Source organism: Sorex fumeus, unplaced genomic scaffold, assembly GCF_029834395.1.
Source record: "Sorex fumeus unplaced genomic scaffold, SorFum_2.1 ptg000128l, whole genome shotgun sequence".
Classification (NCBI taxonomy): Eukaryota; Metazoa; Chordata; class Mammalia; order Eulipotyphla; family Soricidae; genus Sorex; species Sorex fumeus.
Window position 1 is genome coordinate 30,200,049 of NW_026606185.1, and position 22,739 is coordinate 30,222,787.

Here is a 22,739-nt window from a genome sequence, read left to right on the forward strand (position 1 = left end):
AATAAGTGAAGTAAGTATGCAATGCCTGACAGGTAGTTAACTGTGGCTTTTGACCACAACTTTTTAATTTATACCAAGAGCATACCATCTTCCGGCAGTCACCCTGGGGATCTTATGCTAATCTTTGTCTTAAGTTATTCTTTCATTTCCCATACTGAAACACCAAACTATACTCATATATTCAGCATTTCCCCAATGTTGTTCATTCCACCTACCAACTTCGACACTTTTCCTCCCATGTCCAACTACTGCCATAGCCTGCTAGACAATCAATTAAGCAATGCTAGAGGGGAGTATTATCCTGAGAAAGGACCTGTTCTCATAGAACTTACGTTCTTGTAGGGGAAGCTAGGATAATTATACAATATCTACCTTCAAGGAAAGTGATTAAGAAAAATGTTGATGGGGATAAGCGTGATACAGTTATGAAAGAGTATGAGCAGCATGGGGAAAGTGATGGAAATTACACTCATCAGATGTCCAGGAAGGATGTGTCTGTCGACATGTTGCCTGAGCAGAGATTTAAAAGACAAGAAGGAAACCAAGATCTAGAAGCAGAGCATTTTAGGGAGGGATGAGTATAAAGGGTCTTTTTTTGACCAGGAGGAAGACCAGAGAATCGGCCAGTGTGGTTCTTTCAGAAGCAGAAGTGCCCAATGATACACGATGAAGTCAAAGATGAGGGCAGGACCACACCTGTAGGAATATCTTGAGATTTGAGGTATCATGGCATACATAGACTTTGGATTTCACCAGAGTTGCAATAGATGCCATCGACGTTCACAGGGATCGGCATACTAATTGATATCTCATAATAGTTTCTGATGGCCAAAGAGGGAAATGGAGCTGAGGCTAGGAAGATTGGAAGCAGGAGTAGAGCTGCAGGGAGATTGAGGGCTTAGTATCAGAAGAGATGAAACAATAAGGAAAGCAAAGGGCATAGTTTCAAGAAGTCTCTTTGAAGAGAAAATCTCTTTAAAACGTGATACTGGCACTTACTTCCTCAGCCACCACAGCACTAATACAATTCTAAGTATAGGGCATGTGTTGAAATTACTTATTGATTGATTAAAAACATACAACACTAGCATTCATCTCTTCAGTATTTCTCTTCAACGAAGAAGGTTGATGACCTGTCAATATTCATTGCACCACTGAACCAATATGCAGTGCATTAATCATCTCTGAGATAACCAGATGAGGCTTTCTTGTAATCTTTCTATTTTGCTGAGATAATTTCACTTGCTTTGGAGTTTATGAGGCCATAAGTGGCTCCCATCTGTTGATGAACATATTTCTAAGAGTCATTTACTCTCAAGTATGGAATACTTGAGGGGAAGTTAAATTGTAACTTTTATATTAAGTGTCATCTTAGTAACAGAACCAAAATTGGAAGCATGTGTTCAATTTTGGTCTTTCATTTCAAAGCTTTAGGTCAGGCAAAGAATTAATTTCATTTGTTTACAAAGTAGATTATGCCTAATAAAATCTATTTTGTTTATGGTCACATTTTAGTCAATCCATTGCCTTAGAAAATGAGAGAATTCTGATTGGCTAATCATTCAATATAGTAAATTACATTATTCCACATCCACAGAACATTGGCCTAATTGAATTATCCAGTAATAGTATGATGAAAATATTTCCTCTTAATACATTTTGAGCAAGGCACATACCAGTGATGAAACAGTGAGGAATCTTGTTTATTTCATCCTTGTTTGATGATGGACCACAGAATGTAATGTAACACTTCTGTGCATAATAACTTTTTCCACATTAAGGATAATAAAGACAATGTAGCTTTCACTGGGATTCTTACTGGTACTTTGAATTTTCACTGCTGGTTTGTGTTTCTTTTTCTTCTGAGAAATTTGTTCTCTGATAAGTGGTACTTCATAAAATAAAGCCTGAATAAAATTGGTTTCAATTTATGCATAATAAAGGAGATAAGTGTGTTCACCTTTCTTTAATGAGGGATAGAAAAACTCCCCCGGGCACTTTCACTCCTGAGGTTCTGATGAGGATCAAAGAGCATTTCACCCGTATGATGCACATATATACAAAATTACACACACAGCATCAGGAAAATGCATCAGATATGGATGTGCTCTGCCTGGTCTAAATCTGTTTTTTTACATACACACACACACACACACACACACACACGAGACATATAGATTTTGTGGATGTTATAAAATTGGCTTGTTGTTGGGAATCATAGAGAGAGAGAGAGAGAGAGAGAGAGAGAGAGAGAGAGAGAGAGAGAGAGAGAGAGAGGGAGAGAAGAAAAGTGCCTGCCATATAAGTGGCGGCGGGGGGTGGGGGTTGTGGATGCAGAAATTGAGGTGGTGGGAAACCTACACTGATGAAAGGACTGGTTTTGGAACATTCTATGACTGAAACCCAAAACCCTATCAGGAATAAATTTGTAACTGTGTATCTCAAGGTGATTCAATTAAAGAAAAACTGGGGTGGAGGAAGGTGCAGAAGCTTTTAGAAATACTTTTTGTGGCCATATGTTAGAAACAGTGAACTGGAAGCTGCTATGATTTTTTTAAGTGTTTCATTTTTTTTAAAAAAAGGAAATAGATAAATGTGCCTCATTATATAGAGTATATTTTACTTTAAGCTATGTCAGGTCTATGCCATAAAATATTTTTGATTCCTACTTCTTCAACTCCCTACTTCTAAATATATAATCTTTTTATGTCAATAAGGAATTTTTATTCCAATGTTGACTATGTAAGTAATTCTTTAACTCAATTTCAGAAGATAACAAATGTTCACCTGAGCCTCTCATTCATATAATTATCATGAGGAGAAAGAATAAAATAGGTAAGGCAAAGTAGACAAAAATTATATTCAAATATGATGACAAATGGACTCTGTGCCTTATTTTGATTCTAGCTTTAATCTTATGAGTGAAAGAAAAATTTTCTACAGAAATTAAACTTTGGGTTACTGAATACTGGGTTCTAGCTAAGAGAACTTGGTGTGTGTGTGTGTGTGTGTGTGTGTGTGTGTGTGTGTGTGTGTTCTGTTTTGAGAAAAAATCCAATTAATTTTGCCAATAACACAGGCTAAGCTGAAAATTTCATCCACCCAGTTACTCATCTTCAGGTAAAAGTGGGAAAGGATATTCTCAGACAAACAAAAGAGAAATGAAGAGAAACAGCTTGAGTAGAAAATTATCTACAGACTTGATGCCACTGGCCTAGTACATAATATCTTAGATGGCATAACTCATTTACATCAGATTGTGAAGGAATATTTTTTCATTATCAAGAGGCACATTCCTGGTGATGCTCAGGAGGCCATGCTATGCTGGGAATTGGGCCTGAGTGCTCACACAGGCAAGGCATGTACTTTACCACTTGACTCATACCCTCAGTCGCAAGTGAATAATTTTTATTGTTAAAAATAGATACCACATTTCCCATCACAGTTTCAATATCCCATATCCATATATATCCATATATATTTTTAGGATAACATACACAATGACAAGTTATTACTGTGAAGGACTTAGAAATGAGTATTTAGAAGGTGATTTTCTGGAAAATAAAAACATTAGATAGTTGGTGAGAATAATGGTTTCTACTTCAAATGTCATTTTATGTTCATGATAGTTCTGTTCTGTTCTTTGCTGAGGAAAATTGCCTGTGGGCAACAGATTATCCCAATGTATACTCATTTTTTTTCAGTTTTTAATCCTTTTTCAGTTGACAATTAGATTTTTCTTAGACAAGATTCACTTGATTTTCACTTACTAATTACAAAAAATTAGTTTAATGCTCAATGGGAACTTCAGAGTGAGTATATACTTGTCATGATAATTAAAATTCTTCAAAAAATAGTCCTACTTCATCAAAATACCTGTATTTTGGATGCCATAATTAAATGCTTCAGTGATGGTGTCAAACAACTGCATTAGGAGGGTCCTAGGTGAGATTACTTAATGAATAGAACAAGTGTCAAAACCAGCGGTGAAATCACCCAGCAGCAACATGAAATGATATGCACCTGGCTCAGGTGCCCATTTAGCAAAAAAAAAAAAAAAAGTGGGGAAAGAGGGTATACCCAGTGGTTCTCAGGGCTTACTCCTGGCTCTGTGCTCAGCAGTCAGTCCTGGTGGCATTTGAAGGAGTTTATTTGGTACGGAGGATCAAACCTTGTTGGCTGTGTGTAAGGCAAGCACCTTACCCACTGCACTACTCATCTGTCCCTTGAACAAAAGTTGTAAAGTGCAGAGCAAGGCTGGTGCTGACGCTGGAGCTAGAAGGTCTCCATCCCTTCTGCTCCTTTGGGCTGGCTACTTAACCACAGTACCTTCCTTCACTCCCCTGACTTGGACCAAGCTCACAGGTTACTGCTGTGGGGTTTAAATGAGATAATTTTATGTAAATTTAACCTAGTTCCTACTCCCAGAAAGATGATGATTATTAATTTAGTGATAACGCGCAGCAGGACCTGAACAATTACTAGACCTTTCAAGGGTGTATTTCCACCTCTATAAAAAGAAAATTAATTTTCCACCTTCATAGAGTGGTTGTGACAAATAAATGATACAGAGCACTGAGTGACTAGCATGGTTATTGGTCACAATTATTTGAAGCTTTGAGTGCTCCAGTGAGAAACATTTGCATATTTGATTGCTAATAGATCTTGCAGTGTTGCTAATAATTCTTTTTATTCTAACCATTACTTTCTCCTCAGCGTTCATACTTTTAAAATATCTGAGGGATGTTTTCTTATATTTTCTTTGTCTTAATATATTTCAATAGACTATTGCCTATTTGTATACATAATATTATATAGTACTTAATATTATATATTATTAGTATTGCATAATGCATAATATTTTATTATATGTAAGTATTACATAATATTTTAATTTTCTTGACTTCCAAATACAGAGGTGAGTCTCAGTCCTTTAACATTTACAACTAAGCATTTTATAGCAATGGAGCCATCTGACTTTTAGTCAAGATCATCTTTTATAAAGCCATTTTTGTTAGCCACTATTTATTTCTCCAGAAGGTGGGAGGGGTTGTAATATTTATTTATTTATTTATTTATTTTTTATTGAATCCCTGTGAGATATAGTTACGAAGCTTTCATAATTCAGTTTCAGTCATACAATGATCGAGCACCCATCCCTCCACCAGTGTACTTTCTTTACCACCAATGTCCCCAGTGTCCCTCCCACCACCACCACCCCACTCCACCCTCTGCCTCTATGGCAGATAATTTCCTTCTTATTCTTTCTCTACTTTTGGCCATTATGGTTTGCAATACAGATATTGAGAGGCCATCATGTCTGGTCCTTTATCTACTTTCAGCACACACCTCCCATCCTGAGTGATCCCTCCAACCATCATTGACTTAGTGATCCCTTCTCTATCCCAGCTGCCTTCTCCTCCAGCTCGTGAGGCAGCTTCCAACCATAGTGCCACTATTTTTTGATCTGTTCATAGTTTTGCTCTCAAGTTTTGGGAAAGTCTCATAAGTTGAAAAGTTCTTTGAAAGCACAGCTTCTGATTAGAAAAAGTAGTCGTAAAATAGAACTAGGGGAGTGGGGTGCTTGCTAGCTTTGCTGGTGTTCAACTCACAAAGAGAATCTTTAAGTCAAAATGACCTCTAAACTGCATGGTTATATTGAGAATAGTATTAGTATTGCATAATGAGAATAGTGCTAAGTATATTGAGAATAGTGGTAAGTAATGTAACCCCATTTTAAATGAATGATACTGACATATTTACATTTAAGACAAAAAATCTGGAACCCATGTCTTGCCCCAAGCAAACTGTTCACTGTTCTAAAGGACAATGAGGAAATTAGATTTAAAATAAAATAAAGTTCTGTGTTTCTGTTTTTCCATTCTCTCCATACTTGCCTGTCTGACCACTGACCCTGGTCAGTCTTAGCTTGTCCCTTCTGTTTCTGGGTAAAAGTGCTGGCCTAGCATGTGACCAACCTGTGTGAATGCTAGCACCACATATGGTCCTTTGAGCACGTTTAGGAGTTACTCCTGAACACAGAACCAGATGTAGTCCCTGAGTACCACCAGGTGTGGCCCAAACTCCACAATGCGCTCTCCTCCACCCCAAATCAAACCAATGATAAACCAGGTTTGAGCAGTTCAGCGTACAGGCACTAGAATGTCCAAATGTAGGGTCTGGCTATGGGGACAATCATAGAAGCCCCAGCACATACTTAGGGTCTCGGTCATTACAGAAATGGTCATTACAGAAATTAAACCACATACAATTTTATCCCATAAATAACACTGTGTATCCACAAAGATTACACCTTAATTTTTTTGATGTATCCTAATTGAGTTGGCGTTTAAATAACAAGAATTTAGATTAGAAAATGCAAGAATTTCTAGCAAAAGGGCAGAAAAATAACACAATATATAGAAGAGGGAGACATTATTTGTAGATTTGTTATGAAGAAAGCTTCACAAATGTATTTGAGAGAGGTCTTAGAATCCAAGAAATTTTTTTACATGCAGAGACAGGGGTTAGTACTTGGGCAAGTAACCTATACAGGGCAAATGATTTACATAAAAAAGTCGACTGGGGAATAAGAACTAAGGAGGTGAGGAGCCTCTTTTAAAAGGAATTATAAGATGACTGAACCTTGGATTTCACTGTAAGAGATTAGGATTTTATCCTATAGATCGGGGAAAGTATATTTGATCTTGACCTTTTATTGGAATCCAAGTTGACTTCTAAAAATATGTTGTAGATGTCAGAGAAGGATCATGCCCAATGGGAGAGGGGGTTCAACCAAGAATGAAACCCTGCACAACAGGATCAAATATTGAAAATGCTGTTTTATTTTTGCTCTTCTTTTGTTGCCTGGGGTAGAACTCAGGGATTTACATGTGTACAACATGCACTCTATTGCTGAACTAGTGGGCTAAATGTTGAAAAGTTTAGCCATAAGCTATATCCAAGATCAGATGCTCTTTTCCATCTGGGTTCTGCAGCTTTCCCCATGGGACTGGTCTGAGCAAGGGAGAATGAAGAAGCCCTGATACAGTTCAAGAGGGCAAGGCAATGCCAAGGGGCCTCAGCTTGCACTGCAGGTTCCTGGAGAGGGTGGCGCTTGGACCTTAGCCCTCATTTTCCTGACTCCATTGCCAGGCAGTTCGAAAGTGCCACCCCAATATACACACATACTGCACCCTGGCGCAGGTGGCGGTGATGTAGGCTGGTAGACAGGGAAGGCCCTCTCCCAAGGCAATGGCAAAAGCCAGCCCTGAAAAAAATAGGAAAAACAGAAACTAAGGCCTGATAAGGCCCCCACCTATGTACAGCAACAGACCCAGAGAAGCTCCTGCAGGAACAAAAGGCTGGGAAAGGAATTCCAAAGAAGATCATTACCTTTACCAACCCCCCTGGTAACCTCCTTAGCTAAGAGGCCAACCTGGGGCAGGTTGGAGAAACCCTATAAAGGCCACCCTGAACAAAGAAAGGGTGCACATATGCTGCCCAGCCCATATGCTTTTTGCACCCACGCGGCCAAACACATGTGGTGGCTGAACACATGTGTAGCCCACATCTCCCCTCTTGAGATGTGTACTTTCATGCTTTCGTGTCTAATGCTGGTATGTGTGTAGGGGCTCTCTCTCCGCCCTTGGAGAAGCCCGTGTTCTCTCTTGAGTATGTTACTCTCTCTCACTCTCTCCCCCTCCAAGCCTTAAAAATCCTCCAAATAAAATCTGCTTATTTCACTGCTTGTCTACTACTGAAATTCCTTTCTGCAAGGCAAGACAAGAACCCAGTAACCCTGGGTCCCGGGTGACAGGGGCAGTTGGGGAGAGAGTGACCGTCTTTCTCCTTCCCACTTCACATAAGTCACCCATGGGGCCCACCGACATCAGCGGGAGGGCGGGAGGATGTCTCCTGGAGACTGCACAGCTGCCTCCACTTGGGGCATGAGCCATGGAACCTTAAAATTAAAGCTGCCCTGTCTCTGGTTTCATGGGTTGACTATTATTTTTTGTTTTTGCCTTAATGTTATGCACTTGATGAGATGCTTCAATTTAGTAGATCTTCCACATTTTGCAGATGCTCAAAAGGTTTCAAACTTTAAAACCCCAGACAGGAAAGAACATCTTTGTATTTTTGTTTTTGTGCCATTTGAGGTCTTCTAAACCACATGATTTCTCTTGGTGTTACAGGAGAGCAAAGATTTGCCACCTCCACCCCACCTTCTGTATGTCTTTTTTTTGGCAAGAGGTTTATTTTAAAGCAGAGGCTCTCAAGGCTGAGTTGTTGTTGTGAAAGATATTGCCCTGCAAATTACTCTTTAAGTGGGTCTATCTGCAAGACCTCCTCCCTCTTATCAGCAAAGATGATTGAAAGAATGAACTGTTTGAAAATATCTGATGGGGTCGAAGGAAATCCAGAGTAACCTTAAGCACCGAGGGGAGTAGTTCCTGAGCACTATTCAGTATGTTCAATATGATTCCCCACTCTTCTTTTTAAGTCCCCCTCAAAAAGAAAGTGGTGTGAGGAAGATAGTTTACTGGACTGAGAGGAAGCTTTGCAAGCAAGAGGCCCAGGCCAGATTTTCAACGCTGCACGGTCTCCAGGGCACAGCTGGGTGTCGTTACCAAGCACTGCTAGTTGTGGTCCAAATTCCGAAACAAAAAATAAAGAACTACGATTAGTGGGAGAAAGTTTGTAAAATATGAATTTCAACCCTCATGAATTTAAAGGATTTAAGACTTCAGCGAAGGAAGTCACTGCAGATGTGGTGGAAACGACAAGAGAACTAGAATGAGAAGTGGAGCCTCAAGAGGTGAGGGATTTGTTGCAGTCTCCTAATCAAAATTCAGACGGGTGAAGAACTGCTTATTGTGAAGGAAGTGGCTCCTGTAGGTAGAATCTATTCTTGGTGAAGATGCTGTGAGCACTTGAAAAAAACAAGGATTCAGAACAGGAAATACACTTAAGTTGATAAGGCGGTGTGGATTTGAAAGGACTGATTTCGTTTTTTTTTTTTTTTTTTTTTTTTTTTTTTTTTGCTTTTGTGTCACACCCAGCAGTGTAGGAGCCTTCTGGAAGACCCATGTGGTGCCTGCAGTGCCAAGGACAGAACCAGAGTTGGCTGCCTACGAAGTAAGCTTCTTAAGCTTGTATTACTTCTCCTGCTCTCCTGCCTTGACTACAGTACTGAAAGAAGTTTTAGTCTGAGTGAAATCCTATCATTATTGAATGCTACAAGAAAAGATTTGGTCCAAGGAAGAGTTAGTCAGCCTGGTACACTTTGTTGGTGTCTAATTTAAGAGATTGCCAGAGCTACCCCAGCTTTCAGCAACTCAGCCAGCAGTTATCAACAAGGTGGCAAACACAAATAAATGCATAATCAGCCACATTCTTCTGATGGTATCATGGTGCAAGTTGTGTGTGGGGGGTAAGCAGGCAATCTATTTAATTCAATTGGTCATTTTTGAATCTCTCCTACACGAGGGGCAGCCAGTCAGACAGAAGATGGAACTGCTAAGGGTAGGGAACAGGAACGCTTAAAAGGGGGAAACAGATTATCAACATCCTTTTGGATCTCACACTTGCACCCAGATGAACGGCAGCCTCTTGTTGTGCCAGGAAGCAGTGGGCAGAAAAATCAAGGGAAAACAAAGGGACAAAGAGCAGTTAGAACCATCAAGGAGAGGTGGATCCCAAAACATCAGTGATATACTAGGAGGACATCGCAAGACAGAAGGGGACATACCAGGGATATTGCAGAGGGAGCCAGAGTCACTGACATGAAGGGACAAACCATCTGGAAACACAGGACAATGTGGGCCCAAAAAGACTTTCTTAAAGCTGTTAAATAACTATAACTTCATAAGCAGCCAGGATTTTATATGGTAATTTTGCATAAGAACTTAAGGACCTGGGTAAGAACGAGATATTTCATGGTAGCAGTATGTTGGCTCTCTGTGAATGAGGCAACTGGGGAAGGAGAGTCTGTCACAGACAATGTCTGAACTAAATATTCTTCAAGGATCCCCCCAGGATGGTAGATGCATGCTGAAAGTAGACTACAGACCAAACATGATTTCCACTCAATGCCTCTTTTGCAAACCACAGCACCCCAAAGGAGAGAGAGAACAAAAAGGAATGCCCTGTGACAGAGGCAGGGTAGAATGGGGGGAATGGGGGGTGGGAGGGATACTGGTATCAGTGGTGGTAGAAAATGGGCACCGGTGGAGGGATGAGTATGCGAACATTGTATAATTGAAACCTAAGCACACAAATTTGTAAGTCTAGCACAGCGGGTAGGGCGTTAGCCTTACAAGCGGCCAACATGGCCGACCCGAGTTCGATTCCTCCGCCCCTCTCGGAGAGCCCGGCAAGCTACTGAGAGTATTCGATATGCCAGACACAGTAACAACAAAGTCTCCAATGGAGACGTTACTGGGCCTGCTCGAGCAAATCGATGATCAACGGGAGGGCCTTTACCTTTACCTTTACCTTTACCACTGTACCTCAAGGTGTTTCACTAATAAAAATTAAAAAAAAATTCTCTAAAAGATGCACATCCCCTGCACAGAAGCCCCATATTCAGTATCCACCTTTGCCACCATCTGGATTTAAAAACAAAGTATTAGCTGACTATGGGCTTCAATGATTTATTTTCTAAAAAGGATAAACAGACAGTATTAGTTAACTACAGGTTTCAATGGCCTACCACATAATAATGCAGCCTCCAAAAATGAAGTGAAGAGAATTTTCCAATCAAATTTCCCATTCTCATACCAACCATTTTCTAATTTGGTTTTGAAGGTGTTTTGGGGATAGTATTTTAAGTTTATTAATCTACCCTAGTAAAAATTATTTCCCCAACCTACCCCAAACAACCCACCACCATCACCACCAACACTCTACAGGATTTAATCTCTCCAAGGAACATTTATTTTCAGAGAGGAAATTGTTAGACTGCATTGGACTGCCAAAGATAGCTTGAAAAAATGGGTCATGCTTTCATCCCCATTCTGGGACATAAGCTGCCAAACAGTTCACTGCTCATTTTTGTCCTCTTCTCGTAAACAAGCAGCATTAACAAGCTACTCTTTAAAAGCATACTAATTCCCCCCGTGAATTGCACAGGAAAGAATCCAGCATTCCCGACAGAGAACTCAAATAGTTGTTTGTTCTCAGAGCTCAGGTGCGGTGGAATAGCTGCCGGCTACAAAAGCACGCTGGGCACTGGCCAGCAGGCTGGAGTTCCTCACATTGGTGTGCAACTCACAGCCTGCCTAATGGGTAAAAAAAATAAAGACTCGATTTTCAATTTCAATTTAATTATACAATCTATATTGCCTAGTGGGAAGGATTTAGGGGGCAAGATTAATGCTTAACAGTGCTCCATTTTACATTCCTTTCTGATAATTGTATTGATTATCCAAAGTGAGTTTTTAAAAGTGTTTCTCAAAAGCCATATTCTTCTGGTGGCAGAATTATTTAAAGAAGGAGGGTCACTTCATTTCCTGACTCCTTGTCAGAGAGATAAGATGCCTCTTCGACTTGTAGAGCCGGTGCTTTCTAGAGGATGGGAAGCACCTCCCTCCTAAAAGAATAGAAATTCCACCATGGAATTGGAAACACAGGCTGGTAGACATGGAAACAAAAAACCCTTTGTTTTGGTTTTGGTCTGGGTGTCACACCTGGTGGTGCTGAGGGTTTAACTCCTGGCTCTGTGTTTAGGCATTACTCCTGACCAGCCCTGATTATGTGGTGCCAGGGATTGAACCTGGGTTGGGGATGTGTAAGGTATGAGTCTTCCCCACTGCACTATTTTCCAGCCCTGGAAGACACTGATTAAACAAAACAGTGGTTCTGGGAATGACTGTATCAGTAACATAAAAATCTTTGATGATGTTGAAGTCTGAACATTTTCATTCTTCTGTTTGAACTACAAACCATTATGATTTTTACCTGGCATCAAATCAATGTTTACATTTGTTAGTAAATACGTTTTGAGCATTCCATTTGGTGTCTACATGCTCTGCTTGTCCTCAAATATATATAAAAAAAGAAAACAGGGCTGGAGCGAAGTACAGAGGATAGGGTGCTTGCCTTGTATGCAGTCTACCTGGGTTCTATTCCCAGTATCCCATATGGTTAGTGCAGAGTAATCCCTGAGCATGCCCAGTGTGCCCCTCCAAAAGAAATACAATTAAAGAAATGAGTATTTTATGCTTTAACATGTCAGCTTGTTGAAATGTATCTCTTTCTAAGAAGTATTCCTTATGAGATTTAAATGAATAACAATGCCACAGAACTTTAGCAATTAGCTGTTGCTTGGCTTTTCTGGACCACTAGAGTACTTATCTTTTTAATTTTTTTAAATACAATATTGTAATTGTTTTCTGCAATAATTGAAAGTGCATGCGGTGATGGGTACTGAACCCAGGTCACCTGCATTCAACACACTACACTGGCTTAGCTCACTGAACTGCATGTCTATTCCCTACCCCCACGCCAAGTTAACTACTTCTAAATTTGATGAGTTTACAATGCCTTTGGGATAGATGACATAAAACTAGAACTTAATTTCTGTTAAACTTCTGTAAAACAGGTCTTAACTGTTCAGGAGGGAGAGACATTTATTTGGGCATATTAAAATTTGGGTGTGTAAAAACACACCCAAACAGGGTTAAGGGACAAGTAGATAAAAGTATTCCTGGGAAGCCAGGATAGGGTCGGTGCAGAGTCAGATACACTCAGAGGGAAGGCAGAATTGGCAGAGCTCTAACTTCCCATTGTTTTCCAGCTTTGGAGAGAATGGTGTGTTGTAGAGAGAAAGAAACTGCCATCGGGTACAAGAAAAGTATATATGATCACTTTCACTGTCACTGTCCTCCTGTTGTTCATCGATTTGCTCAAGCGGGCCCAGTAATGTCTCCATCGTGAGACTTTGTTGTTACTGTGTTTAGCATATCTAATATGTCACAGGGAGCTTGCCAGGCTTTGCCTTGAGGGCGAGATGCTCTGGGTAGCTTGCTGGGCTCTCTGAGAGGGGCGGAGGAATAGAACTCGGCTCGGCCATGTTGGCTGCGTGCAAGGCAAACGCCCTACCTGCCGTGTTATCGCTCCAGCCCATATATAATCATACCACAAAATTTATTTTTTTCTTGGAACCAATAACATGCATATTGTGTATATCTAATAATTAGCAATGCCTTGTTTTAAAAAATATTTACAATATCTTAATCATTAGCAGTTAAAGCAAAATTCTGTATTATAAGATGTGAGAAAATACCTGGTTGATGATGTGATCCTGGATCTTTTCTTTAGTCACTGAAAAAGGAAGAAAATAGAAATTTAACATCACAGTATTAAAATGAATTGAAGGCAGTGCTGATCTTTCGCTGTTCTCGCTCTGAACTCCAAATTCCAAGAGCACCCACAGGCTTTCGGAGCAAGGATCTGTATGATATGATGAAAATTTACAACCACTCCAATACTTGGCATGAAAAATCAAGTCAAAGCCTAAATAAAACCCACTGGGCAAAGAAAACAGAAAGCAGAGTGGAAATTGAGGAAGAGTGATATTAACTGTATTAAACCTCGACAGAGAAATGGTGAAGAGATGAATAAAAGCCCATCAGAGGTTTCCCAACAATGACAACTTGGGTCAGTATGATACTAACTCTGAGCTCACAGAACCTTTAGGACTGGACAAGGAGACTTATGGTATAAGGAAGCAGAAGGGACACTTTAAAAGTCTTTTCTCTCACCTATGAAAATGCTAAAGATATTCCAATATTCAGCAGAGTGTCCTGCCCCCGCGCCTGGCTGTCCTCGCCGGGGCCCCTTGGAGGGGAGTGGATTGAGTTTCCCTCCCCGCCCCGACCAGAGTTCTGGCAGCCGAAGACCTCCAGAAGCAGCCACCACCATGGTGAGATCACTCTCCACACACATGAAAGTACCGGCAGAGGAACAAAGGCATGAGGGTCCCTGGGCTGAGATCTCCAAGCCTGCTCGGATCAGGGCTGAGCATCCTCCACCCAGATCCTCCAAATTCCAGTAGGCGGGGGGTCACACCCACCAACTGGCCCTCTGGCGCCATGTAATCCGATCAACGGCCAAGACCCAGAGACTATAAAACCCAGCTCCCGGAAGCGCGGCCGCATTTGCAGCTCCGAGACATTTTATTATCTCATTCCTACTTTGGACAGACTGGCAGGCTACTGAATGTTATATGCCCACATGGCAGAGTCTGGCAAACTCCCCGTGGCGTACCCAATATGCCAAATACCAGTAACAATGATGTGTCTCATTCTCCTAACTCTGAAAGAGCCTTGAATATGGCACTTTTTAAAAAATCTCAGGGCTAGGACGAAGGAGATGTTATTGGGGCCTGCTCGAGGCAATCGACGAATAACAGGATGGTCGTGATCGTCGTGATTCCAATATTCCAGTACTGTCAGGCAATACAGTACAAATCAACACTTCTATAAATGGTAGCTTGGTCAGGACAGAAAAAGTAAATCAGCAATTAATGTATACCAGCAATAGAGGCTTATAAATAATATTCTAAAATAACAAACCTTAGTTATTGTGAGAATAGCCCCAAAGTGATCAATGTCATATATGTTCTAAGTAGAAGAAATACTTCTTAGTAATATTAACTAACTACAAGGAAAGAAGAGACACAAGAAATTTTGCAGCATGATTGTTAGTATGTGTGAACACTTCCATCCATGCATGCTTTCTTCAGCTTTCTCCAATGATCGCAGCCAGAGGATCTAGTGTATAATGTCACAAGAACAGGAACAATGACAGAGACAAGAGAGATTATGTTCAGCACAAGGACCCTTCATATTGCCTTTTCATGGAGACATCCATTTCCCTCCCCTAGGCCCCCTTTCCTTTTTAACTCCTGGCTCTACTCTCAGGTATCATTCTTGGTAGTTCTCAGGGGACCATATGGGTTGCTAGAGATCCAATCCGGGCTAGCTACATGCAAGCAAAGTGCCTTACCCACTGTACTGTCACCAGTTCCCAAGGCCCCACTCTACTTAACTCCTGACCACTGCTAACCTACCCTAATTCTATTATTTTATCATTTCAAGAATTTTATGCAAATAAAACATTTGCTTTATAGTATTTTGGAATTAACTTTTCTTAATCTAGAAAGTTCTCTGCAGAGTTTTCCAAGATTCTGTGCATATTCCTGTGTATTAATTTCTTTTTATTGTTTAGTATTGCCTGGTTGGATAGACTAAAGTTTGTTTAGTTTGAGTAAACTCAAACTTTAGGAATCAAAAGAGCTATGCTTGAAGTATCATGCTTCACTCAAGTGAGAGAAAGAATCCGGAGTTCCGACCTCCATCGATGATTAAGAATCTGGGACGCTGACTCTTTTGCCAACGCATTGAAAATCAGATGATCTGGACATGTAATGGAATTTGGAGATGACCACTGGACTAGAGCCATTACTGACTGGATTCCACGGGATGTCAAAAGATCGCATGGCTGCCCAACTACAAGATGGTCAGACTTCTTCGTTAAGACCCTGAAAAATCAGTTTGAGTCTCTTTGTGTTTCTGAAGCGAGCAGATACCATTGGTCTACAGTAGCACAAGACAGGGACAGATGGAGATGTTACTGGTGCCTACTCGAGCAAATCGATGAGTAACGGGATGTCAAGTGATCAAGTGATCAATCTTTCTTTAGAAACAGCAGTGGTTTTAGTAGTTTCTAGGTATGGCTAATGAAAATAAATCTGCTATCAACATTTGTATACAAGTTTTTATGTGGACATACATTTCCAGTTATGTGGGATGCATGTTCAGGCATGCAATTTCTGGGCAATATGGTAGTTTCATGCTTAGTTTTTTAAAGAAACCACCAAATTTTTAGAAGTAAGAAACATATAGTGAATAAGAAATATTTACCAAGCAGTCAATCAGTTAAAAGTACATTTGGAGATTTAACTAAATGCTTGTACCAGGCTAGAACATAAAGAACACAACATAGAGTGGTGTAGTGAAGAGTGAACTATTGAATTATAGTATTTTTGAAAAGCCAGTTCCCAGTACTAGAATCTTCATCTAATAAACATTTATTCTAATTTTCTAATTACATTGTACACACGCTTTTCATATGTTTTAATATTCATATTTCTTTTGTCAGATTATACTGTGTTTTAAAAAAGAGTGATTTCTGATTTGTAGTGAAAAACTTGCCCTAGGTATTAGGTTACTAGTAGTGCCAAGAAGGGGAACTTTTGGGTGGAGAAAAAGCACATGCAAAGCCAAATGACAGGAGGGAGCATGGGGGATTCCCAGGTTAGAGAGGAAGCCAGCATGGTCAGAGTGAAGTAAGGTGGGTGTGGTATGAGATATGCTAGACAGGCAGGTGAAAAACATAAAGCAAGACTGGGACCGTTTCAGACCTTGATGAACACCCCTAGATTCGTGGGAATTCTGCCACTGACGTGATTAGGATCTTCATGAAGGTAGAGGCATTGGAAATGGCTCGGTCAGGTTTGCATTTTTAAGGCATCACTCAACTCTGCTCCCTTGCTAAGATTAGGCAGGAAGGCCAGGGGTGGTTGCAGTTCCACAAATTCTTAGCTCTGTTTCCTTAAGGAACCAAGAGCAACCGGAAGGAACTTCAGAGAAAAATCAGGATCAGAAGAATCAAATCATCACCATCTATTCCTGTAGCAGTCTACTGGATTCTAGATAATGGAATAGAAAACATCCTGGCATCTAAACACAGCTCTGCCTTTTACTAAGTGTTCGGTTTGGAGTCATTCAATGCACTTGCTGGTTGAGTGACCTGGAATAGAGCGAATAACATTTACCTTTCTCCAGATCTGTGAGAATAAAAATGAAACGAGCATGAACTTTAGAATATATGAGCAATGCATATCCCCAGGGAGTTAGTATAGGAAGAGACAACATGAGGATGCACTTGGATGAATCATGAAATCTTCTGAGTGATACAGTATATATCAATCACAGCAGGTGGGATGAAGGCAATGGGGTAATGGGTAAGATCAACCTTGGAGATTGCTGACCTGAGCTAGCTTACAGGCTGTGGGAAGCCTGACAAGAGTTTCCAGAATTATGAGGTGATCAAAGTTGTTCTAGATGGAGATGAGTGGGATGGTGATATGGATGAGGAGTTGACAGTGAAGGGGAGACTACTGTGCAGTGTCCAGGAGTGAGCAGGAATGGTGGATTACTGGAGCTAGAGGCATTTCTTTCTTTTAATTAATTAATTAATTAATTGAATCACTGTGGGAAGAGTTACAAAACTTTCAGGGTTAAGTCTCGGTCATACAATGATCAAACACCTTTCCCTTCACCAGTACTTATTTTTCACCACCAAGAAATCCAATATAACCCCCTCCCACCCCTCCCAATGCCTGTGAGGCAGATGGTTTCTACTTAACTCTCTATCTACTTTGATTACATTCATCACTTCCACAAAAGATGGGCCATTATTGTTTAGAGTTTCCACCCAACAATCAGAACTACTGAAAAGGCATAGTGAAATAATTTGTTTTCTATAGCTGGTTATGAGGACCATATGATGTCGCACAGCCACAACAGCAGCCACGCAATTTTAGATTTCTGATATTTTACTAGGTAAGTCTGGAGGGATTTCTGCCAAGAGCCAGATAATTACGAGATTGGTTTCTGTGACTCTGGAGTCATGGCCGTGCCGGAGAGCCACTCGTGGGGGTCAACTTGTGACCTCAGTAGGGCATGAAGGACGAGCCAGCCGGGAACGCCCCCCCTTCCCATGAGGTTACAGTTGCCCCGTCACCGCCGGCTCATACCTGGCTTTCCAATAAGCTCTGAGGCGGCAGTCACCCTGCTGCCGGGGGGTGGGGGGGGGAGGGCGGGGGAGTGGTGGTGGTGGGAGGAGGCAGAAAGGAGCAATACCCTTTCCCTCCTGGAAGGCATGGTACCATGGATTAATGCATAGTCCATTCACTTTTTTGCCACAAGCTGCAGGGCTCTGCATTAAGTCCTTGTGCCTCTGGAGCCATGGCTGTGCCAGAGAGCTGCTCGTGGGGGACAACTTGTGACCTCGGTAGGGCGTGAAGCGCTAGAGGCATTTCTGAGATAGGTTCTGGACACTGACACAGGATAGACAGAGAAGGCAGCCAGGGAAACTCCCCAGGTTTCAGCTGAGGTAATGTTAACTAGGAATAATGATACTATTAAACTTATCATAGGAAATGGAACAGAAAGTAAAGGGCATTATTAAGTGAGATGCATGGCCTTATCCACATTACAAAGATGAAGGCTCTGAATGCTGATACGGCAACCAAGTTAGATAGAGTAACGGTCTGCTCCAAATGCTCCAAATGTTCTAATTTCTGGCACCTGTGGATGTGGTGTCTAATACACAAAGGAACTTTGCACTATGATTCAGGGTCTTCATCAGGAAAGATTATCTTGGATTTCCTGGCTGTGCTCAATGTTATCAGAAGGGTACTTCTCAGAGAGTCACTGGAGAGCGAGAGTCAGAGCCAAAGCAATGTGACAATGGAAGCAGCTGTGGTGGGTGGGGGCAAAGAAGCAGCTGTAAGGGGAGAGAGTCAGGAGCAGGAGCTGCCTTCAGACCGGAAAAGGGAAGGAAATGGAACCCTTTCTGGAGAAGCCAGAAGCAATGCAGTCTTGCCAGTACCTTGCTCTTAGTCTGAGACTTATTTGAAGCTGATATCCAGAACTTTATGATGAATCACTTAATCACTTAACTTCCCGTTAGTTGTCGATTTGCTCGAGCGGGCGCCAGTAACGTCTCCATTTGTCCCTGTCGCATGCTAGTGAAGCCCAATGGCATCTGTTCGCTCCGGGAACATGAAGGGCCTCAAACCGATCGTTCATGATCTTGATGAAGAAGTCTGACCATCTGAAAGGTGGGCGGCCACGCGGTCTTTTGACATCCCGTGGAATCCAGTCGGTAACAGCTCTAGTCCAGCGGTCGTCTTTAAATCTCATTACGTGATGAATACATTTTTATTTTGGGCCGGAGCAATAGCACAGCGGGCCGGGATCTTGCCTTGCATGCGGCCAACCCGGGTTCCTCTGCCCCTCTCGGAGAGCCCAGAAAGCTATGGAGACTACCCCACTCACATGGCAGAGCCTGGCAAGCTCCCCATGGCATATTCGATATGCCAAAAACAGTAACAAGTCTCACAATGGAGACATTACTGGTGTCCGCTGGAGCAAATCAGTGAACAACAGGAAGACAGTGCTACAGTGCTACAGTTTGGATTGGAGCAATAGCATAGCGGGTAGGGCATTTGCCTTTCACACAGCCGACCTGGGTTCAATTCATTTGTCCCTCTCGAAGAGCCCAGTAAACTACCGAGAGTATACTGCCTGCATGGCAGAACCTGGCAAGCTCCCTGTGGCTTATTAGATATGCCAAAAAAACCCCAAACAGTAACAAGTCTCACAATGGAAATGTTAACTGGTGTCCACTAGAGCAAATCAATGAACAACGGACAGTGTTACAGTGCTACATTTTTAATTTTAAACCACAATGTTTGGTATGATAGCTTATTACCGAAGCCATAGATTCAAAGAAGCTCAAAGCTCTGATTTGCTTGTTCTTTTGAGGGGGCAGGGAATGAAGCAATCAAATATGTAGCAACTGTGATGCCCCTGGCTCAGTGCAAGGCACTTTGGACAAACATATCCTTAGAACAATTTGTACAGTGGAGATTGTTGCACCTCCTTCATTTTGTTTCAGATTAGGAGACTAGGAATCAAATCCATGAAGATAGCTGCCCATATTTAATAGCCAGAGGCCATATAACGTCCTCAGTTGAAAACTTGCTACTCTTTTAACACACAGCCACAGCTGATGTTCAGTGAAACCAACCTTGTCTGGTCCACAGTTGGGTTTGGTTCCTCTAAGCTTTGCTTAGAAAAGGACTGAAATGGGTTAAACAAAACAAAACAAAACAAAACAAAACAAAAAAACCAAATATACTTGACAAGGTTGTTAAATTGTCAGGGTATGTGGTACATAGAAATAGCTACCCTCAAATCCCAAATTGTAATCTCATTATGTCTTTTAAAACAAGAGCAAAATAAACTTCAGAGGAACGTTATGGCCACTGTTGACTATTCTTATGATGAAAATAATTTAGGGACACTACTGTTCATAAGGAATCTCAGGTATGGAAGTTATAGAAATCCCAACCACTCTCATCAATCTGAGACCTATTTCTTGAAGATTATAATTCTAGGATAACTGCCTTAACTTCTCCAAACTCTGTGTTGAGACTCATTAATTGCCCCTCTCCATTTTAATTAGTTTGATTCAACACCCAGATTTAATGAAACTTCAGGAGGACTTCTGTTACAGCCTAAACAACTTGAAACAGTGGTTCTTAACCTCTGTAAGGCAGTAGGCCCCTTTGAGAATCTAAGCGCATCTGTGAATCTGCTCCTCAGAAAAATGTCCACATGCAACAAAACAAGGCAGGGGCAGGAACCCACAGATCTCCTGAAACCCTCAGAGATTTGCAATAATCTGCAATTTAATGTCTACATTTAATGATAAGTTCCTAAGATTCCAGCTACATTGGAGCATTTTGAATATTTCCAAACTAGCATTTTTATAGCACAATGAACTAAAGGTATGAGTTCACTATCTTCTCATTCTAAAAATACTGTCTTCAATGTGTCAGTTACCTCCTAAATGCTGGGCACACAAAGATGCACACAGCAGTATGCTCACCCCTACACGAGTCAAGAGGGAGAGAAAAGCTGGAGGTAAATTGTGGCACACCATGAGAAGTGTTTTAATAGAGTTATGAATGACGAATTGTGGAAACACAGGAGGCAGAGCCAATGTAGTTGGTCTTGGGGAACAAAGCACTTCTAAAATGTAATTTTGCTACTAAAATCATTTCACACTGTTATATTGTCTTAATTTATACAGAATTATGTAATAAACCCAATCTTAATTACTCAAGGACCCAATTTTAATTTATTGGCCTTTTACTTAATGGAATTCAAGAAAATCATCTGGATATATGTATGTTTGAGCAAATATTCAGAGATAGGATGAATACAAGAGATTAAAAACAAGTTGAAATACGATCCATCTTGGGATACAAAAATAGGAAGTGAGAAGGTGGTAACTGAATCAGAACTTTTTAAACAGATTATATCTAGTGTCATGGAAAAAGATGACTGGAGGAGACTGCTGAGTGTGGGGAGACCGCAACCAACATAGGTTTGGAGGACCCAGACACCTGTCTACTGTCTATGTTTAGACTAGCAGACAATTTGGAGATCATTACGGTTTCTTAACTAAAGGTGGGATGAGCAGGAAAATTGAACTGGTGAACAGATGGGATGGATTTTTGGTTTCTTGGGGCTGGAGCGATAGCACAGCAGCTAGGACATTTGCCTTGCATGCAGCCGACCTGGGTTCAATTCCCAGCATCCCATATGGTCTCCTGAGTATTGCCAGGAGTAATTCCTGAGTGCAGAGCCAGGAGTAACCCCTGTGCATCGCCGGGTGTGATCCAAAAAGCCAAAAAAAAAAAACTTGTTTCTTTTCCAAGGTTTTTTTTTAAGGAATGGGTAAACTAGGTGAGGGATAAAGTTTATATTCTGGAGGACTAAATGAAGGAAGTTAAGCTGGAATATATAAAAAGTGTATGGAAGAAATGTCAGGGACAAATTGGTAACAGAAAAAGAGAATAAAGATCAGTCACATGTAGCTTATTTATTCACATAACCAACAAAGATTAGATTAGAGCCTGGCAAGCTCCCTGTGGTGTATTTGTTATGTCAAAAACAGTAACAACAAGTCTCACAATAGAGATGTTACTGGTGTCCCGTTGGAGCAAATCAATGAACAATGGGAGGACAGCGCTACTATGTGTTACATACAGATATTAAGAGCAGAGGACTCAACTGTAACCAAAACAGGATGGGATCTTTGCTGGGTCCCAATGAGCCCCGAATCCCTTTATTTTCCAAGGCATTGTTTATTGTGCAGTTACCGACATCAGCATTATTATTTTGGAGGGATATGGAGGGATGCTCAGACTGTTTTGAAGGTGCCCCATGTGAAGTATTTAAGAATTGAGATGGGGCAAGAAAAAACAGATACGATTATTAAGAATCTTTCCCTCTTTTTTGAGGTGCAGGTACGACTATATTTTTCTGTTTTATATGATTTGACATTTTATAACTATAAGACTCTTAAGTTTCAGTCCCTTCATCCTACCCACTACCCTTTCCTTTGCCCCCTCCACAATTAAAGTATATTTAAGAAAGGCACCAGAGAATCAGGAGAAAGAAGATCTGAAAAATTGCTAAACTCAGCCTCTATTTTTTCCTTTCTGTAAAAGAACGGAGCGCCATACCCATTGTTTTTGAAAAGGCCAGGAAATAGTAGAAAATAGGCGGAAGGGATCAAATACAACAGGAGCCGTACCGTAGGAGCATATGAGGGCAGGGGGACGAGTCTATAGATATCAGGGGACAGTGTTTAGTCTTTTGAAATCAATTTATCCAGGCCTCCTGTGCCTAACCACAGCCTTGTTGCAAGACTTCAACAGCTCCCCCTGGATTACAACATTAGCCTTCTGGTCATCTTCCTGCTTCTACTCTTGTTCCCTCTAAACTCCTGACATCCTATGTGCTTTGCACATCTACCTTTTGTCCATCTTTCCAACCTCACCCAGCTCTCTGTTCCTCTCCCATTTT

At 41.1% G+C, this 22,739-nt stretch overlaps 1 protein-coding gene across 3 annotated transcripts in view; it reads right to left on the minus strand.

Moving 5' to 3' along the window:
• CHST9 (carbohydrate sulfotransferase 9) overlaps nucleotides 1-22,739 on the minus strand; it is a 313,123-nt gene that overhangs the window by 22,632 nt on the left and 267,752 nt on the right. For all 3 annotated transcript variants that reach the window (XM_056138165.1, XM_056138168.1, XM_056138166.1), the window contains exon 5: nucleotides 13,289-13,326. In XM_056138165.1, coding sequence (XP_055994140.1) covers nucleotides 13,289-13,326 — 38 coding nt within the window. The remainder of the gene's footprint in view (nucleotides 1-13,288; nucleotides 13,327-22,739) is intronic.